At 42.0% G+C, this 17,850-nt stretch overlaps 3 protein-coding genes across 5 annotated transcripts in view; 2 read left to right on the top strand and 1 right to left on the bottom strand.

Moving 5' to 3' along the window:
• The window catches only part of ADCY3 (adenylate cyclase 3), an 89,753-nt gene extending 88,456 nt beyond the window's left edge, over window positions 1-1,297 (top strand). For both annotated transcript variants that reach the window (XM_059893489.1, XM_059893490.1), the window contains exon 22: window positions 524-1,297. In XM_059893489.1, coding sequence (XP_059749472.1) covers window positions 524-706 — 183 coding nt within the window. In that variant the 3' untranslated portion in view covers window positions 707-1,297. The remainder of the gene's footprint in view (window positions 1-523) is intronic.
• CENPO (centromere protein O) lies at window positions 725-14,524 on the bottom strand. Of its 2 annotated transcripts, XR_009497086.1 has the most exons (9): window positions 14,134-14,524; window positions 13,703-13,811; window positions 11,664-11,833; window positions 5,721-5,838; window positions 4,761-5,020; window positions 3,612-3,783; window positions 2,691-2,857; window positions 1,951-2,040; window positions 725-1,298 (listed from the first exon to the last, which is right to left on the bottom strand). XR_009497086.1 is itself a non-coding variant. In XM_059893491.1 (8 exons), exons 2-7 carry the CDS (start codon window positions 13,746-13,748, stop codon window positions 2,721-2,723), a joined length of 903 nt encoding a protein of 300 aa, XP_059749474.1. In that variant the 5' UTR covers window positions 13,749-13,811; window positions 14,134-14,524; the 3' UTR covers window positions 725-1,298; window positions 2,691-2,720. The 2 variants fall into 2 exon arrangements, 1 of the variants encoding a protein (XP_059749474.1); XM_059893491.1 differs by lacking the exon at window positions 1,951-2,040.
• PTRHD1 (peptidyl-tRNA hydrolase domain containing 1) lies at window positions 14,268-17,627 on the top strand. The gene is made up of 2 exons (XM_059893492.1): window positions 14,268-14,523; window positions 16,916-17,627. The coding sequence occupies exons 1-2, from the start codon at window positions 14,272-14,274 to the stop codon at window positions 17,084-17,086; spliced, it is 423 nt and encodes a 140-aa protein (XP_059749475.1). The 5' UTR covers window positions 14,268-14,271; the 3' UTR covers window positions 17,087-17,627.
• Window positions 17,628-17,850: the final 223 nt, after the last annotated feature.

Raw genomic sequence — 17,850 nt, forward strand, 5'->3', positions numbered from 1 at the left:
GTTTTGCAGGGCACTACTGCCTCCTTTCTGTTGGCCCAGAACATTAAAGTTGGCAATGCTGAGATCAAGGGCAAGGGTGGGAAGAGATGCCTCAGTAAAACGGAGAAAATACTTCAACCCCATTTGCAAAATGTAGGTTTAAGTTCTAGATAAGGATGTCCCGCCTCTTGGTGTGAACCAGTTGACACCCTGGGCCTCCAACAGCTCCCCCCAAAACCACCCTGACCTGTATCACTGGCTCTGGCAGGAAAGCTCCACAAGAAGGGCAAAGGGGACAGAAAAGCAGGCATACAAGTTGCCAAACAAGGTGACCTGTGGCTGACCTCCTAGGAGAGTGAGCACGAAGGTTACCTTTGGGAGAGGGGCGGGCCAGGCAAACCCCACCGCCCCAACCGGTACACAGGCTGGAAGGGGCAGGGGAAGAGCGCTGTAAGCCTGTGGACAGGGACCCTGCGTGGGTACCACCGGGCCCCTCAGCCCAGGTTCACTCTCTAAGCCCAAGCTCTCGGTTCTCCCTCTACAGGTGGTGGAAGAAACTCAAGTCATCCTTCGAGAGTACGGCTTCCGCTTTGTGAGGAGAGGGCCCATCTTTGTGAAAGGGAAGGGGGAGCTGCTAACCTTCTTCTTGAAGGGGCGAGAGAAGCCAGCCACGTTCCCTAATGGCTCCTCAGTTACACTGCCCCACCAGGTAGTAGACAACTCCTGAATGGCCTCGAGCCCCACGAGAGTCCACACGGGAGGGAGAGTTTATTTTTTGGAATCAAAGAAAGGCCTTGGGAAAGGACAAATGACCAAGTCCCAACATTCCCAAGCTGTTGAAGTACACACTCACATAGACTTTAGGTTTAAAAAAAATCTCAAGCCTTCATTTGTTTATGGATGTGTGAGCTCTGAGGGTGGCCATACTCTTCCTTGGTGTGCCTGTAGCTTCCCCAGAGAGTAGGGCTCTTAGGCATAGTACTGGAATAATCCTTCCAGAGCCCTAGTTCCGACCAGCCCTCCTTCCCCCAGAGAGGCCATGGCCGCTGTGAGCAGGAATGTACCAGAGGAGGAACAAGGCTGCTGCCTTCGTGCCTGGCGGGGGGCACAGGTGGCGCAGCTCTGTTTACCATGAGGGCTGGCAGCTGCTCTGCTCCCCGGCTAGAACTTGGAAGCAGCGCTTTTCACTCTGAAGACCTGCTTGCCTCTGTGGTCCGAGTTACGTGAAAAATGGGCCTCGTCCTGATAATCTTGAAAGGTTCTTCTGGAACCCCAGTCACCTTAGTCATGAGAGCAGAAAGTGCAATATTTCCTTTTACCTGGTGGGAGGGAGGGAGGGAAAGGGACTTTATTTCTGAAAGAAAAATATATAAACAGATCTTCTACATTTATATTTTTAACTTTCTGTTAAAAAACACTTTCCGATATTGCCTTGCCTTTTGAGCTCTTGCTACAGTCGCGTTTGCTACTGCTTTAAAAGAGAATTTACAGGTATTGATAAAGAACAAGACTGTTTTATTAAAAGCTTTATTCAACTTGAATGTGATCACTGGGAAAATTCTGTTAACAGCCCTCATCTGAGAAGTGCTTTGCTCCTTCCCACACTGTCCTCACCATGTGCCTGGAAGGCAACAGCTTAAACTAGGACCTTGCTCTCTTCTTAAGCTGCTTCTTTCTAAATGGTGGTCCAAGCTGGCTTGACCATTCCCCTGCGCTCCTCCCAGAGTTAGCTGGGGCTGCCACACCTGCAGGTTGCTGCGTGGCCATCAGGTCTTGGCCTTGGGCAGTACGGGTGGTAATGACTCCTATTTGTGACTGGGGGGGTGGGGCGGGGCGGGAAACGGGACAGGAATTAAAACGGCACGACGACAGGTTTTTACATCTGAGCACTAGCCCTGCGTATACTCTCAAGACAAGGAACAAAAAGCACCAGCAGAGCAGAGGCCATGGTTACAAGAAGTGGTACCCTACCTGGACTAGGAGATGAGGAAGACACATGTGCAGCCAGGGCCTGGAGCTTGCAGGGGAGGGAAGAGACAAAGGAGGGGGGTCCGCTTCCCTCTGCAGTGATCAAGTTATGAGGAGACTTCTGATCATGCTTTTTTACCGCTGAGCTTAATACACTCTGTGCTCTACTAACATGTTCTAGGAAACGACATTAGATACATGGAACCCCGACTGTTTTATCCATAGTACCTTCTCATGCCATATTCTTTGTAAAGCAGTGACCTAGAATATTCCGTTCCAAACCAAAGATTAAACACACTTCCCTTCTTAACTATATGATTCATGTCATATCATGAACCTAGAGTGTTCTAAGAACTTTCTTTTCAAAAGTCGCAGATAAGGAAAGTAAGGCAAAATTACTTGAAGGTATCATAAAAGCTAGAAATACTCTTCAATTGAATGGTACATACTCCCTTTTTTACTCTCTATTACCCCACAGACCACTCTGATTTTCAGCTAAAATGTATGATCAAATCAATATCTCAAGAGATACTCTTGAGCACTGTAACAAATGACCAGGCAATCATGGAGAACTGTCCGAAAATGCCAGGGTCTACAGACTCAAACTTGTCCCTAACCATGCTGATGAGGTGGGTGTCTGTTCTCATTGCAAGGACAGTCCCCAGGCAAGGAGTCTGAGCCTTTCAACAGTTTTCAGTTCCCAGGACCTTGCTTGCAACTGTGGTCAGTACTAGTTTACTCACTTCTGATGTGTTCCCAATGAAAATAATATTCTAGGAGACCAGGCTCATATCCAACTTGTCTCCTTTGCTTGCAAATGAAGTAAACACTTGATGTAGGGGCTTTGTAAAAAACAGATTTTCATGGGCTGCTCGCTGTTCTTCCCGTGTGGTGGATAATGCATCCGTCCCTAAAAAAAGATAGAACCGATCAATCTCATTTAGTGCAACTGTAGGAATCAGAACTTGGATCACTAATATTCTGGACCCATGTAACTTTTTTTTAATTTGGTCTGGAGCTGAGAGAGGCTTGCCCCTTACTGGTCCAATGAAATTTTGAGACCAGAGACTCTGCCCAGAGAAATCTAAAGCCTATGATGTGAAACCTGTGGCAGCTTCAAAATCTCTGCCTCCTAAAAACATTTTATCCTTTTTCTCATTATCACCCATGTACTATGGTACATCTAACGAAAACAAAGTCACAGCAAATGTCTCAGCCATCCCTGAAAAATTTTCATTTAGAGAAGAGTCTCTGGAGAGCTAAGTATATGCTGACTTGTCATGTCTACTTGGTTTCACAGTGAAACGAGTCTTGGCTCTCTCCACCACAGTGACCCTATGACAGCCTCATTAGCTGTCTCTCTAAGAGGGGTCTCCAATGAAAACAAATCATAAGCTGAAAGAACTCTGGCGGAGTTGGATGGAGCAAAGGAGAAAGGAAAACTAGGATAATTATGTTTACTACTTACAAAGAGGAGAGGAAAATCTGGTAGAAACAAGGAAGATATTCTTGGTATCTGTCTTCATATTTTTCTGTTCATAGTACATAAACAGAAGAAAGTGTCTCAAGAGGCCCAACTGATGTAGGCTACTTCACCCTGTTTCAATCAACCGAAGTAACCCAGGCATATTATAATTTCTTCCTGGAGGTATCCTTCCTCTTACCTTGATAAGTAACAGTGACATCAGTTGGAAGAGTTGTCGTGAGGTCCTTATACAGCAGTCTAGCACAAAATGGGAAGGACTGGCCTTCCGGCTCTGCTTTGTAAGTAAATGACAGCAAGTTGCACAGTGAGTTTCTCTGCAAGGGCCCAGCCAGAAAGGCTGCAAAGTCACTCTAATGGGGGTGAGGATCAAAAGAGACACAAAGTATATGACAATTACAACTCCAAAGGCAGTGAGTGGTTATGACGCTTCAAACATGTCTACCAAAAACAGGGCCTATTAATTAAATCTCAGAGAAATAAATGAAGGACAGAGAAAGGCCTGAAAAAAGGACAAATGACAGAGATTTATAAGATAATTAAGAACTGGTAGCAGCCTAGAGTCTACGTAAATGGCCAGGGGCTGGGGATACAGAGGAGATACTATTTCTGCCAAGAACTGCATTGACAACCATATGGCTGAGGTGCTTCATGTCTACATTCACGTACCAATTTAAGTTTATCTGACAACCAGGCTACGTATCAATTTAAGTTTATCTGACAACCAGGAGCTTCAGCGTCATTCCAAATGCATAAAGAGGGAAATGCCTTTTAAGAGTCACTTATTTTAAGAGTCACTTATTCCCTTTTTGCATTCATTACCTGTCTACCTTTTTTTTTCCTTTTTACCTCAAACCTAAGCTCAACTGCAACCCTAAATAGAAGGTAAGCCAGAGCTTAGGCAAAGATGGAGAGTATTCCTCTGTGGTATTTCAAGAAACCATTATTCTGCTTTGCACCTATACCCAAGGTTCAGCAAGACACCCGGCACATAGTAGGTACTCTATAAATTCCTGTTGAATTAAAAGTATAGCAACTGTACCCTACCACTTTGTGAGGCGAAGGAAGGGTCAGGTACAAAAGCTTGAGAATCACCATTCATGAGTGAATAATCCCTTAACTGGTATGCATGCTTGCACATCATCCAGAGTTTCAACAGAAGAGAAGGTGGAAAACAGCTTGTATATTGATAAGAAACAAGCATTAGAAGGACAGTGGTCAAACTTCCGGCTCAGAGTTATGAAACATTTGAAAGTACAAAAGAACATGTCCCTTTTTTTCCTTTTAAGCTTATCCGGGCTCACAAAATGCTTTGTAAGATCGCAGATACCTGAAGTCGATCTGCCTGGTACTTCCTCCCAGAGTAAGCATTCAGGTACTCGCAGAGAGTGAACAGGAAGTGCTGAATATTAGTCTGTAAGTATTTTGCAGATATCTCCTCTAGGGGAATGAAGACTGGAATCGAATGGTGATGTATCTGAGGTGGTTTCTGCATGACAAGGTCCACAAAATAGGAATCCAGCAGATTCCCCTCAAAAGCAGTGCCGATGCAGACACAGACTCCTCGGCTGGTCAGTTTCCCGCTGATCCCTGAGACAAGTAAGACGACACCTTAAGAGATGTCAGGCAAAGGCGGTATCCTATTCATCTGTGCATCCCGGTCCCCTCAGCACTGCCTAGTTACATACATCATGGGCTCAAATGCTCGTTGAATGAACGACAACAGACTCTTTCTTCTCACTGACTCTGGCTCACTTTGAGTTTGAGTTGATAAAACCACAGAAGAATGGTGGGAAAGAAAAAGCATCCTAAATATTAAATTACTGAGGAAGAGATTTTGAACTTTTCAATTTACCTATGCTCCTTTTTTCCTGAGTGTCAAATAATTTATGGTAGTCCCCACGTCTTCCCACAATCCTCTTATGATACAGATAATAGGTAAATAAATCCTCATTTTAATGGTGAAATAGAGACTTGAGGGGTTCAAACTATTTGACCAGTGGCAAAAAGCAAGCCAGCAGTAAAGGAAGTTCTAGCACACCGTCTAGCACATGTCAAACTGCTAAAAATGAACAGGCTAAGCCAGCCACCAATCAACCTTATGCTGCACAAAGAGGCCAATCTTGTAGGTAAAGTTGCCTATGAATAGCATGCCAGCTTTGTGTGTGTATATTGAAGGGCACAAAAGTCAATGTTCATGAAGTAAGTCCAGGACTTATAACACATCTTGCAAACTAACTCACTAGAGACAAGAGACCCAGACTGAAACAGGTCAGAAAAAAAACTATACCTGTAAAACGATATGCCTGCAGAATGGCTTGCACGTTTTCCCGTTTTCTCTTCAAAAATTCTTGCTCAGTAATCTCTAATGTTTGGTCCGGTTCTACATTGGTAGTAGATGCTTTAACCTGCGAGATATGTAGCAGATCAAACTGGGTACAAAGGGGCATAATAGAAAGCCCATGCCCTCACCTACCTGGAAAAAATTTAAATGCAGAATATTTTTTTATTATATAATCAATCAAGAAATGCTACAGTGGCCAGCCACCTGGTGCTATGAACTCATAGCAGAGGAAGAATCTTGTGGGTTACAGTGCTAGGAATCAGAAGTAGAAATTGTGCTGGCCTGGACAACAATGAATTTGGTTGGCATGGAGAGTACTGTGAGAGGAGAAAGAAAAGGATGTGAGGAAAGTCTAGGGTAAGCAAAAACAGCTGCGAAGAGGCAAGGCTGGGAAAGTTGGTTTGGGTCAGACTGTGCAGGTTTTCAAGTGCCAGGATGAGAAATACTGACCCTAAGCCACACGCTGTGAGCTACGGCCCAGTAGGAGGTATTGGACTAACTCTCCCTCTGAGACAACTACACAAGCTGGATCAAATACCAAAGAGGAATAAGCAATCATGCAAGTAAACAAACAGAAAATGGCCCGAAGGCACTGGAGAATCACCAAAATAGCCAGATTGAAGACTAAAGATAAATGCTCTGAAGTTAGCTGGGATTTCCTGAGGTTTTCCCCCTCAGAGCATTTGCTGATTTTTATCACAAGGCATGCAGGCCAAATAGAAAGCTGCAGGCTAAATTCTGTAGCAGTCTCACCATGCCAGGGAAACAGAAACTGGAGATCAAGGTTACCAGAGCAGCCTTGCTGTGGGTCAAACTATAGAAAAGGGAACCCAACATTCTGCATACAACTTGCCCTCCAGGCATTTGCCAAATCCTAAACTGCCTATGTGTGACTGGGTACTTAGAAACCAAAACAGAAAGAAGCTCCTGAAAGTTAAAAAGCTAAGCAGAGATTTTGGAGATCAGGGCCTGCCAAAGAAGAGGGATCTTGACAGATCTGTTCCCAACACATCCAAGCTTTCAAGTGAGGTCCCCCTGCCCCCCACCAAAGGACTACACCCTAGGAGTAAGCGCAAACCAGAAACAGACTACCTCAACTGGATTAAGGTGATACGCCCATATGCTATCTGCCTGTCAGAAAAAAAATGAAATTCTTTCTGGAGGAAGAGAACATAGTTCAGAATCCCTATATTTTTTCATACAATACACATCACTGAAAAAAAAAAATCATGAAGCGTATCAGGGAAGAGGAACAGATGGCTGAAAACCAGGAGGAAAAAGAAGACAACAGAAGCAGATCCAAAGGGATTCAGCTATTTGAGTTATCAGGCATAGTCATTAAAATAGATTAAAAGATGGAGAACTCACACCAAAGGGCTGGAATCTATTAAAAAGAGTCAGATGAAAATCCTAAATCCAAAAAATACAATAACCAAAATCAGGAATTCAACAGGTTTAAAAGCTGACTGGACACATAAAAAAAGTAGAAAATAGGTATATTTTCTTATCTAGATTAAAGATATAAGACATAGGTCACAGTAAAAACAAAACAAAAACTCCACACATGGGAGCCCCAGAAATAAAGGAAAGAATGAGGCAGATGCATTATTTGAAAGATACTGGCCAAATTTTCCAAATAAATGAAAAACAGCAAGTAATTAAGAAATGCTACAAACACCAAGCTGGATGAAGAAAGAAAACCAATCCTAGCCACATTATGACATAAAACTGCTAAAACCCAAAGACAGAACCATAAAGCAGCCAGAGGGAAAAAGACACACTACATGCAAACAAAAGACACACTACATGCAAATAATAAATAATAACATCTGACAGAAACTATGGAACTAGAAGACAATGGAAAAACGTATTTAAAGTATGAAAGAAAATAAATTTCAATCTATAATTCTATACCGAGCAAAAATACCCCTTTAAACATGAAAAATATAGTGAAATACGGTGTTTTCAGACAAACAAAAATAGAGAATTTATTTCCAGCAAATTTACACTGAAAGTAGTACCAAAAGGAACTACTTACACTGAAGGAAAATAATCCCAGATGAAAATTTGGAAATGCAGCAAGTAATAAAGAGCACTGAAAAAGGTAAATATATATATGTAACTCTAAAGGCATAGTGACTATACAAACAAAAGTGTTTCATACAGTTTTAAGTATATGTAGAATTAACATATGACAATAATAACATGAAAGGTTGCATGTGTGGGAGAGAAAAGATGTTAGAAGGTTCTGTAATTATCCAGAAAGTGGTACAAGTACTAATCTAAAGTAAGACAAAAGAGCATGTTTTCTGGAGGATAACCACTAAAAGAATGCTAAAAGTATGTATAATTAGAGAAGTGGAATAATAAAAAAAGATCAATCCAAAAGGTGGAAAGAAAGGACAAAAGAGAAACAAAGAGCAAATAAGATAATAAATAATAACATGGTAGACTGAGATCCAGATATGTTAGTAATCATATTAAAAGTTCATGGACTAAATACTTTAATTAAAAGACAAAGACTGCCAGGCTGGATTAAAAATGTCTAACTATATGCTATTGATACTTACAAGAACAAGAGCTGTTGTAGTGATACTAATATTTGACAAAGTTGACTTTAAGAAGTTTAACTAAAAGAAAAGGGAACATTTCATAATGATAAAAGTTAAGTCAACCAGGAAGATATAACAATCCTAAATTTGTTTGTACCTACTATACAGCAAAATGGAATGAAAGGGGAAAAAATGTACAAATCCACAATTACAGCAGGAGATTTCAACACATTTATCCCAGTAACTGATAAAACAAGTTGACAAGTGAATTAGTGAGGATATAAAATATCTGAACATCATGATAAACATATTTGGTCTATTTGATAGAGAGAATACAGTACCCAAAAATGCAAAACCCACATTTAATGCACATGGAACATTTATCAAAATTGACCACATGCTGGATCATGTTCTTTGATCACAATGGAATTAAGCTATAAATCAGTAACTAAAAAAATTACTAACAAATCCCCCAATTTTTGGAAATTAAGCAATATATTTCTAAAACAAACCTATGGGACAAAGAAGATATTACAATGGAAATCAAAAATATTTTGAATTGAAATGATAATGAAAACATGATATACCAAAACTTGTGGGATATAGCTAAAGCCATGTGCTATGAACTGAATGTTTGTGTCCCTCAAACTTCATGTTGAAACCTAACCTAAAGCCCAATGTGATGGTATTTGGAGGTGGGGCCTTTGGGAGGTGACTAGGTCATGATGGGGGAGCCCTCATGAATGGGATTAGTGCCCTTATAAAAGAGATGCCAAAGAGCTAGCATGCCTCTTCCGCCACATGAGGTTACAGTGAGACCACAATCAAAGAGGTAGTTAAGTCCTCAGACACTGAATTTGCTGGTGCCATGATCCTGGACTTCCCAGCATCTAAAACTGTAAAAAATAAATATTTGTTGCTTATAAGTCATCCAGTTTATGGTATTTTTGTTATTGTGGCCCATATGGACTAAGATTCTATGCTTAGAGGGAAATTTATAAACTTAAACACATACAGGAGAAAAAAAGACTTAAAAAACAATAAGTGTTCATCCCAAGAAGCTAGAAGATATGCCATGTACACTGACTGGAAGACGCAATACTATAAAGATTTCAATCCTCTCCAAATCAATATATAGATTCAGTGCAATTCCAATCAAAGCTACAGGAGGTTTCTTTTTGGAAATTGATAGCCGATTCCCAAATTTATGCGAAATTCGAGGGGCCAACAATAGCCAAGATAATTCTGAAGAAGACCTAAGCTATAGGTATCAAAACTTTCAGTAATAAACCTCTGGTACTAACAGACCAATGGCACAGAACAGAACCCAGAAACGGGCCCAGAGTGGACCCAAAGATCCACTGCAATACAATGGGAAAAGAGTGGTCTTCAAGAAGTAGTACTGGATGAACTGGATATCCATATGGAAAAAAACAAAAGAAGTATGACGTCTATTTCACACCATACACAAAAATCAATTTCAGAGGGACTGTAATTCTAAAAATAAAAAGTAAAATAAAGCTTTTAGAAAATAACACAGAATATCTTCATGTTCTCAAAGTTAGGCAAAGATTAAAAGGAAACAAGAACGGTAAGCATAAAGTTAGATTCCTAAATCAAACTTCATTAAAACGAAGACTTTCTTCTCACCACATCATTAGAGAGTGAAAAGGCAAGCCAGGTCTTTAAAAGAAGATCTGGAATACAGATACACAACAAAGAACTCATATCCAAAATGTGTAAAGAATTCTACAATAAAAGATATACAACCCAATAAAAATTCTGCAAAAATCTTAATAAGTTCACAAGAGAAGATTTTCAAGTGTCCAAACAGGTACTTAAAATCATCAGTCATTAGGTGAACGTGAATTAATCCACAATGATTTACTCTCACACTCTAGAATGACAAATTTCTAAAACTGACAACACCAAGTATCGGTAAAGACGCAGAACAATGGAAACCTTATACACTGTTGCTGGGAATGTAAAATTGGTACAATAACTTTCAAATACTGTTTGATAGTATTTACTAAAGATAATCTGCATACCCTGTGACCCAGCAATTCAATAGAAAAGTATATATTTTTACATCAAAAGACAGGAACAAGAATGTTCACAGCAGCATTATTCTTAATAGCCCCAAAGTGAAACAACCCAAATGTCACCAATAAGTACAATAAGTAAATAAATTGTGGGCTATTTCTTAAACGGAATAATTATATAGCAATATGAAAGAATGACCACAGCATGCACCAATATGGATGAACCTCACAGAGATAACATTCAGCAAAAGCAGCCCGACATAACAGAGTTTATACTTTTTAAATTTATATAAAGCTCAGTAACAAGTAAAACCAATGTATAGTAACAGAAACCAGAATAGCAGTTACCTTGAGGGAAATGACTAGGAGGATTTAAGGGAGACTTCTGGGGTACTGGTAGTGGTCTACACTTTGATCTGTGTGGTACTTACCAGGGTGTGTTCGTTCTGTAAAAGGATCTTCAGATTAGTGCACAACATATATACACATATATGGGTATGTGTATACATATATATATATATTTTTTTTCTTTAATAAAAAAGGAAGGGGGGAGGGAGGAAGAGAAGAAATGGAGGAAAGGGGGAAAAGGAAGAGAGGGAGGGAAGACAAGAAAAAGAAGGCTGACCTTAACCCAGGAGCAATGAATAATTACTGACACTTTGAGCAAGGAAACTTGTAATTTAATGAAAAATGTAGTGTTTTATGAAGATTTTCTTGGCTGTGCGGAATTTATCAGAGAAGTATAAATACCAGAAGAAAACAAACTAGCAGACTGCTGTAATAATCCCGCCATCTATATCACCTGGTAAATATTTAGGACCCATGTGGATAATACGTGCTCTACAGCAGGGGGTGGGGGAGGGGCACAAAGACAATCTAAAGAAGAATTTGACAGGTTTTACTAACTGAACCTGGGCTAGAGAGAAAGCTGAAAAGAGGGAAAAGTCAAAGTTTACTGTGAGGTTTCAGGTTGGGTTATAGAAAGATGGTGCTAATGACAAAAGTACCAATGACTCAAGTCTGGCTGAGATTAAGGTAACAGGCTCATGTCTATGAGGGCAGGTTTAAGAGACTATTATGAAGAATTCGCCTGGCGCATCAGTAATGTCTGCCAACTGTTAGCTGGTATTGACATTAGCCGACTCTACAGGTTTGATCACTTGAGGGATCAAGGACTGAAATCCATCCAGTAAGACCACAGGTAAAACATATTACACAAATTTGCTAATTCCCAGATCATGTTTGTTTTTTACACTCTAGGAAAGCCTGCCAACGTCAATCACCCTTCTACTCACTCTAGCTTGATGTTGTTTCACTTCAGCCCTCAGCTTATCTCGCAGACGTCTCAATTCATGAATCCTGGTTCCAAGAGCACTTTCCACTGCCTGTGCGCTCTGTGGCTCTTCCAGTTTTTTACGGCATCTGCTCACTTGAGTCTCTAGTCTTTCCAAGTGAGCTAAAACACCTGAGGGAAGTAAAAAAGGAATTTCACAAGAAGCTAAGGATTTCTAACCCCAGGAACAGGAAGCACTTCAGGGAAAAACAAAGGGTGACCCTTTTTCCAGAACTCTGTGGTCAGCTAAACTGGAGACGCTGCCAACAATTTATAAAACAAGAGGAGCTGACAACAGAAGTCAATGATCAGCAACCTCTTAGGCCGAACACTGACCTACAAGCAGTCCCTGACCAAGACACTGTTCAAAAAGGGCATCATCTGAATATGGCTAATCTCAGTTATCTATGATAATAGTGACCCAGAGGAAAACAGGGTCACCAAATTCACTGACTCTCTCAGAAATTCTTTTTTTTAATGCAGAATTGTTTTTTGGGGTTTTACGCATATTGTCCCAAAGTGCTAATGCATAACTGGATTTAGACACCCACAGAGGCTTGAATAAGTACTCTGAAGCTCTGAAAAGTATTAGGAGCATAGGACTATAAAGGCACACACTGAAAGGAACTGTCCACCAATATTACTGGGTATCAGACAGGAAAACAAGCTCACCAACAGATAGAAATTCAGAGGCAATCTCAGATCCTAAGAGACTGACTAAAGACCAATATAGTAAAGGTCATAGTTTCATAATGCTAATCAACTCTAGCAATGAAACATTTGTGCACATTTCCTACATATTAAGACACTTGTGGGGCTTCCTTGGTGGCACAGTGGTTAAGAACCCGCCTGCCAATGCAGGGGACACGGGTTCAAGCCCTGGTCCGGTAAGATCCCACATGCCACAGAGCAACTAAGCCCGTGCGCCACAACTACTGAGCCCGCACTCCACAACAAGAGAAGCCACCACATAAGAAGCCCGCGCACCGCAACTAGAGAAAGCCCACGTGCAGCAACGAAAACCCAACACAACCAAAACTAAATAAATAAAATAAATTTATTAAAAAAAGAGACACTTGTGCTAGATCCTTTACTTGCAAAGCATGCAAACAATTAAAGCATTTAATATTTCCTATGCATTAGGCATGTGCTCAATGCTTCACTTGAAAAGCATTAAAAGAATTACTTGGGCTTCCCTGGTAGCGCAGTGGTTGAGAATCTGCCTGCCAATGCAGGGGACACGGGTTTGAGCCCTGGTATGGGAAGATCCCACATGCCGCGGAGCAACTAAGCCCGTGAGCCACAACTACTGAGCCTGCGCGTCTGGAGCCTGTGCTCCGCAACGGGAGAGGCCGCGATAGTGAGAGGCCACGCATGGCGATGAAGAGTGGTCCCCGCTTGCCGCAACTAGCGAAAGCCCTCGCACAGAAACGAAGACCCAACACAGCCAAAAATAAATAAATAAATAAATTTATTAAAAAAAAAAAAAAAAAAGAATTACTTATCTAATTTCCACAGCCACCACCACAATGCTATTATTCATCTCCATTTTCCACACGAAAAAACTGAGGCAGAGAAAAGTAAAATAACTTGCCCAAGGCCACAGTATTTATAATGGCAGAGCCAGTACTCCAACCCAGGTCTGACCAATACCAGTCACTGCCTCTTCCACGGGAGTAATGCATAAATGGCTCCCCCCAAATCCTGGGAAGAGTATAGAAAGCTCATTGGCTAGAACTGTAGCTCTGAATATGAACGCTTAGCATACTGGGAATGCAACCTATTGGTCTAAAAAGGGATAAGAGCCTAGAATATGTGAAGTAATTTTTCCTGCTCCAATGATCTTAGCTGCCTGTCCCTTTAAGTCTTCAATGTTAGTTCCTTTCACTATCCTGCTCCCAAACAGGACAGGTCACACATCGGTTAGAGGAGGAAAGGGCTTTCAACCTGCGCGTTGTTTGAGCAGCAGTAGTAAGGGGGGAAAGGCGACCCTTTGAATACCTCTTCTGGACTCGCCGTCTTGACTTAGAGTATTCGCCAGCTCCATCTCCTCCTCAGATTTCCAAGAGACTTGCTAGAAAGCTGTCCAAGCACCAGTAATAGGGCTGTCCTTGGGGACAAAATAAAATGGCAAGAATCGGTTCACATTCAGACAAACCTAGAGGGCAGGCACACGCAACGCAGGTACGCACCCGTGCGCCCCAGACACCCCAAGTGTCGTCGCTAGGACTCCCCTTCCCTGACCCGCCCGGTCCGCTGCCCGGGTCCGAGTCGGCGGTGTCCACGTCTACCTCCCCGGCCCTGCGCGCTCCCAAGGCGCGGCGCCTCTGGTTCCTCCGGGCTTCCTTGCACACGGAAGGAGCTGTAAAAATGCCGCTCAGCCTTCCACCCTGTCACGGTCCCTTCCGCCACTGGGTCTTACTTTCCCTTACCTCCTCTCCTCTGGCTCACTCAGGCCAGGGCCGACAGTTCCCGCTTGCCTTCAAATCCAAGCCAACCGGTCCCAGCGTGCTTTGCACTCCCACCGTATAAAAACATGGCAGCGCTCAGGGCCCCTCCCTGATCCCGGCATGCATCGGGGGATAGGCCAGGCCTTTCAGTTGTGCGGGAAGATGGCGGTCGCTGGCGCAGAGCCGCAGGTCCTGGTACAGTACCTGGTGTTACGAAAGGATCTATCACAGGCGCCGTTTTCCTGGCCAGCGGGCGCACTGGTAGCACAGGCTTGTCACGCAGCCACCGCGGCCTTGCACATTCACCAAGACCACCCGCACACGGCCGCTTACCTCCGGGAGCTGGGGCGCATGCGCAAGGTGGTCCTCGAGGTGAGGCCCGGGCGGAGGGGGAGGGGCCCTGAGGATATCGAGACCGGAAGAGGGTGTGGTCTTGAGTCGGAGGGCCTAACTTCATGGAGTGGGTGTGGCATTAGTGGTGAGGGGTGTTTGACTTCGAAGTTTTGGTAAGGGTTCTGGGGCTTGAGCTATTGCCCAGGGAGCCTTACCTTGACTGGGTGGGGCCTGACGGTGTGACAAGTGGACATCGGGCCCGTTATAAACGCTTCCCGCACTCCTTCGGTCTTACCTGCGTCCTTCTTAAACAGATGCCTGTAAGGGCGGAGGCTGGTGGAGCGACACCCGCCTTTCTACCTGTGCACTGCGCCGGCCTTTTAATGGCTGCGCAGAAAAGTACTGTCCTTAACCCTCTTCGCAAAACCGATACTGAAGGGTAAGGACGCGGGGTTCCTTATTGCAAGTGAAGTCAAACTGGAGCATTTACCTGGTTCTGACGCCAAATTATTTGAAAATAAATGTGAACCCTAGTATAATTTGAACCTAGCATCAGAGGTAAGGTTCTTTTTACAGATAGCCAAACAGATCTTACCCTTACCTTCTGTCAGTTCTGCCTCTAGAAATGTATCCTAAGAAAATAGCAAGATGCAGCCAAAGAGCGTTGTACAAGGATAGGAGCATTTTATAATAGTAAAAAAAGTGGAAATCACTAAATTTCCAGTACGATGAATTGTCTAAACTTATGCTCTTATAATGGATTATTACGAAACTAGCATAAATCATGTTTTTGGAGCATATTTACCTGACATGGAAGAGTGCTCATGATGCGATTCTAATTGAACTATATATTCTACATACAAAGTCATCCAGATTTTGAAAGTAAGAACTAAGAAAATATATCCAAATATTAAGTAGTGAGTGGGTAGTGGAATTTTGGTTATTTTGTAATGCTTCTCTATTTTTTTTTAGTTTCCTACATTAAGCACACATTTTATAATGAAAAAAATATTGCTTTCATTTTAAAGCAATTTTCTTCTCATTATAAAATTTATTTATTTTAATAAATAAACCTGAGGTGGAGGGGTTGGGTAATTCCTTCTTGGCCAGCTGGCAAAAGCAGATCATTTTTCAAGAGAAAAATTGCTGTTGGGTAATGAAACATTAAACTGTAACCTGTAGGAAAATGTCTTGAGAATCTATAAGTAGGCAGAAAAGAAACAGATAGCTTTTCCTTTAGATTCTTTTTATAGGATTTTATAGGAAGACTTCAAGAAATCATGTAGTTCAGACATCCCCCACTCCCTTGCTTTCAGGCAGATAAAATATTTACCCCTTTTCTCAGATGAGACATCTGAAGCCCACAGAGATTAAGTGACTCCTCTGAGTTTAAAAGACATCTCATGATTCTGTTGTTAGCTATGACTCAAGAAAGGGACGTAGGAGTCACCACTGATTAAATAAAGGTGGTGCTGTAGCCATAAAGACCAATAAAATATAAGACAGTGCCAAGATTAACTCCATTTACTGGATGCTGTGTGTCAGGCACAGATCTGAGCCTGATTTCACTGAATCTCACTACTACTAGGAAGCATTATCATCCCATTTTACAACGGGGACACAAAGGTTCAGCTAAGTCACATAACTTATCAAAGAGCACACAAATCAGTAAGTGGTAGAGCAAGGGTTTGGACTCACTCTGACTCGTACTGTGCTGCTCCTGGTGCTGAAGAAAGAGGGAGGGGAAGTCAATGCATTCTTCTTCAGCATGCCCAAAGGACTCAGTAGATTGAGTGGCAATCCTAGCATCCTCTAATTTGATAAGACAAACCTCTAGTTATCTTAGTGGCTTCTGCCTTCATAGGCAAAAAAATATACCTTATGCAACATAACACACTATCTTTATTTTCTGAGTGATAGCTATACTATTTCCTGTAATGGGATTCAGCACGGGTGATAAAGATGATGAGAAACAATTTCAGAAGGACACTAGAGAATAGTTTGCCCACCCTTGAGTTAAAAACTGGGAACTATCCTGGTGGAAAGAAAATCCTTCTAGGTTTGTGTGGACTAGGGTGGAAGTAGGAGGGAGGTGGAGGTGATGTGATTTTAGAAATCCTTCCAGTAGTCAGCTCTTAAAGTCAGAGCTGGCCGAGGGATTAGGGATGCTGTTTAGGCACCAGAACTAGAAAATGTGTAGAGCATAATTACTGACAATGCATTCCCACCCCCACTCCCACCCCTTCAGAGAGTGAATGGCAAATGGAGCAATGAAGCTGTTGTTTCTAGAGACTTGCTCTACAGTTCCTTCTTTGGTAGAGCTGTTCCTCCAGTTTCAGTTAAGAGGAGCCCCCCTCCATACTTTTTTTTTGTCCTTTGCCTTTTGTCACTTACTAAATGGGCTTTTCAGTCTGTGTTCTGCTCCTTGTAGGCTCCAGATGAGACCACCTTAAAGTTGCTGGCAGAGACGCTGCAACAGAAGAACATTGACCACAAGCTGTGGGTGGAGCAGCCAGAGAACATCCCCACTTGCATTGCACTCCGTCCCTACCCCAAGGAAGAAGTGAACCAGTATTTGAAGAAGTTCCGATTGTTCAAATGACTGAAGTTATCAATTGCTTTGATATGTTTGAATATCAGCTTGATCCAGAAACTGCACACCGTCCATCCCTAAGCACCGTGTACTCCTTTCAGTGGCAATTCCCTTCCCTTTAAATTATGACAGTTTCTTGAGGGTCAAAACATGTTCATATTAAAGTTGTCATTAATAAGTATTTTTAATTATTTATAAGTTCAGATGGGGAAAGTAGGAGAGTAGCATTATCATCATCTATGGGTCATTGCTCAAATAGAAGATTTGGTTAGACTCCTATATAGGGATCAAGGAAATACCCTTACTTTTTTGTTAGGAATAATAGAGTTCTTCCAATTACCCAGGTTTAAAACTTTTCCTTTGAATTCCCTATTTCTTACTCACATCCAGGTATTGTAATCATTGAATCTTGGACACCATCAACTTTAAGAAACACCATTATTTTACGTGTTGTTAAGAAAGAAGAAATGCTGCCAATTAAGTTGAGACATGTAATTTCATTTCAAAGATGTTAAAATTTATTTGATTTAATAAAATATGTCAAGTACTACATCTATTTTCTTATAGTTTCCAGTGCCACCACCCTGAATCAGGCTCTCATTTTGCTCACGAGTGTCCCACTGGTCTGCTCACCTAGCGTATCCTGGTTACAAGGCAGCAAACGTTCTGCCACCAGCTTTGTATATTGATAGGATCACTGAGCACCCTTTTCAGTATAGGCTCCAACTTGCCCAGGAATAAAGTCAAGATTCCTTAGCTTAGCCCTCAGGCCC

This window comes from Balaenoptera ricei, chromosome 13 (genome assembly GCF_028023285.1).
Source record: "Balaenoptera ricei isolate mBalRic1 chromosome 13, mBalRic1.hap2, whole genome shotgun sequence".
Taxonomy (NCBI): Eukaryota; Metazoa; Chordata; class Mammalia; order Artiodactyla; family Balaenopteridae; genus Balaenoptera; species Balaenoptera ricei.

Coding starts and splice junctions, on each gene's coding strand:
- PTRHD1 (XM_059893492.1), top strand. CDS start 14,272: ATGCATCGGGGGATAGGCCAGGCCTTTCAGTTGTGCGGGAAGATGGCG. Junction 14,524..16,915: donor TGCGCAAGGTGGTCCTCGAG/GTGAGGCCCGGG, acceptor TGCTCCTTGTAG/GCTCCAGATGAGACCACCTT.
- CENPO (XM_059893491.1), bottom strand. CDS start 13,748: ATGGAGCTGGCGAATACTCTAAGTCAAGACGGCGAGTCCAGAAGAG. Junction 11,834..13,702: donor AGACGGCGAGTCCAGAAGAG/GTATTCAAAGGG, acceptor TACTTCCCTCAG/GTGTTTTAGCTCACTTGGAA. Junction 3,784..4,760: donor ACCAGGCAGATCGACTTCAG/GTATCTGCGATC, acceptor CACCCCCATTAG/AGTGACTTTGCAGCCTTTCT.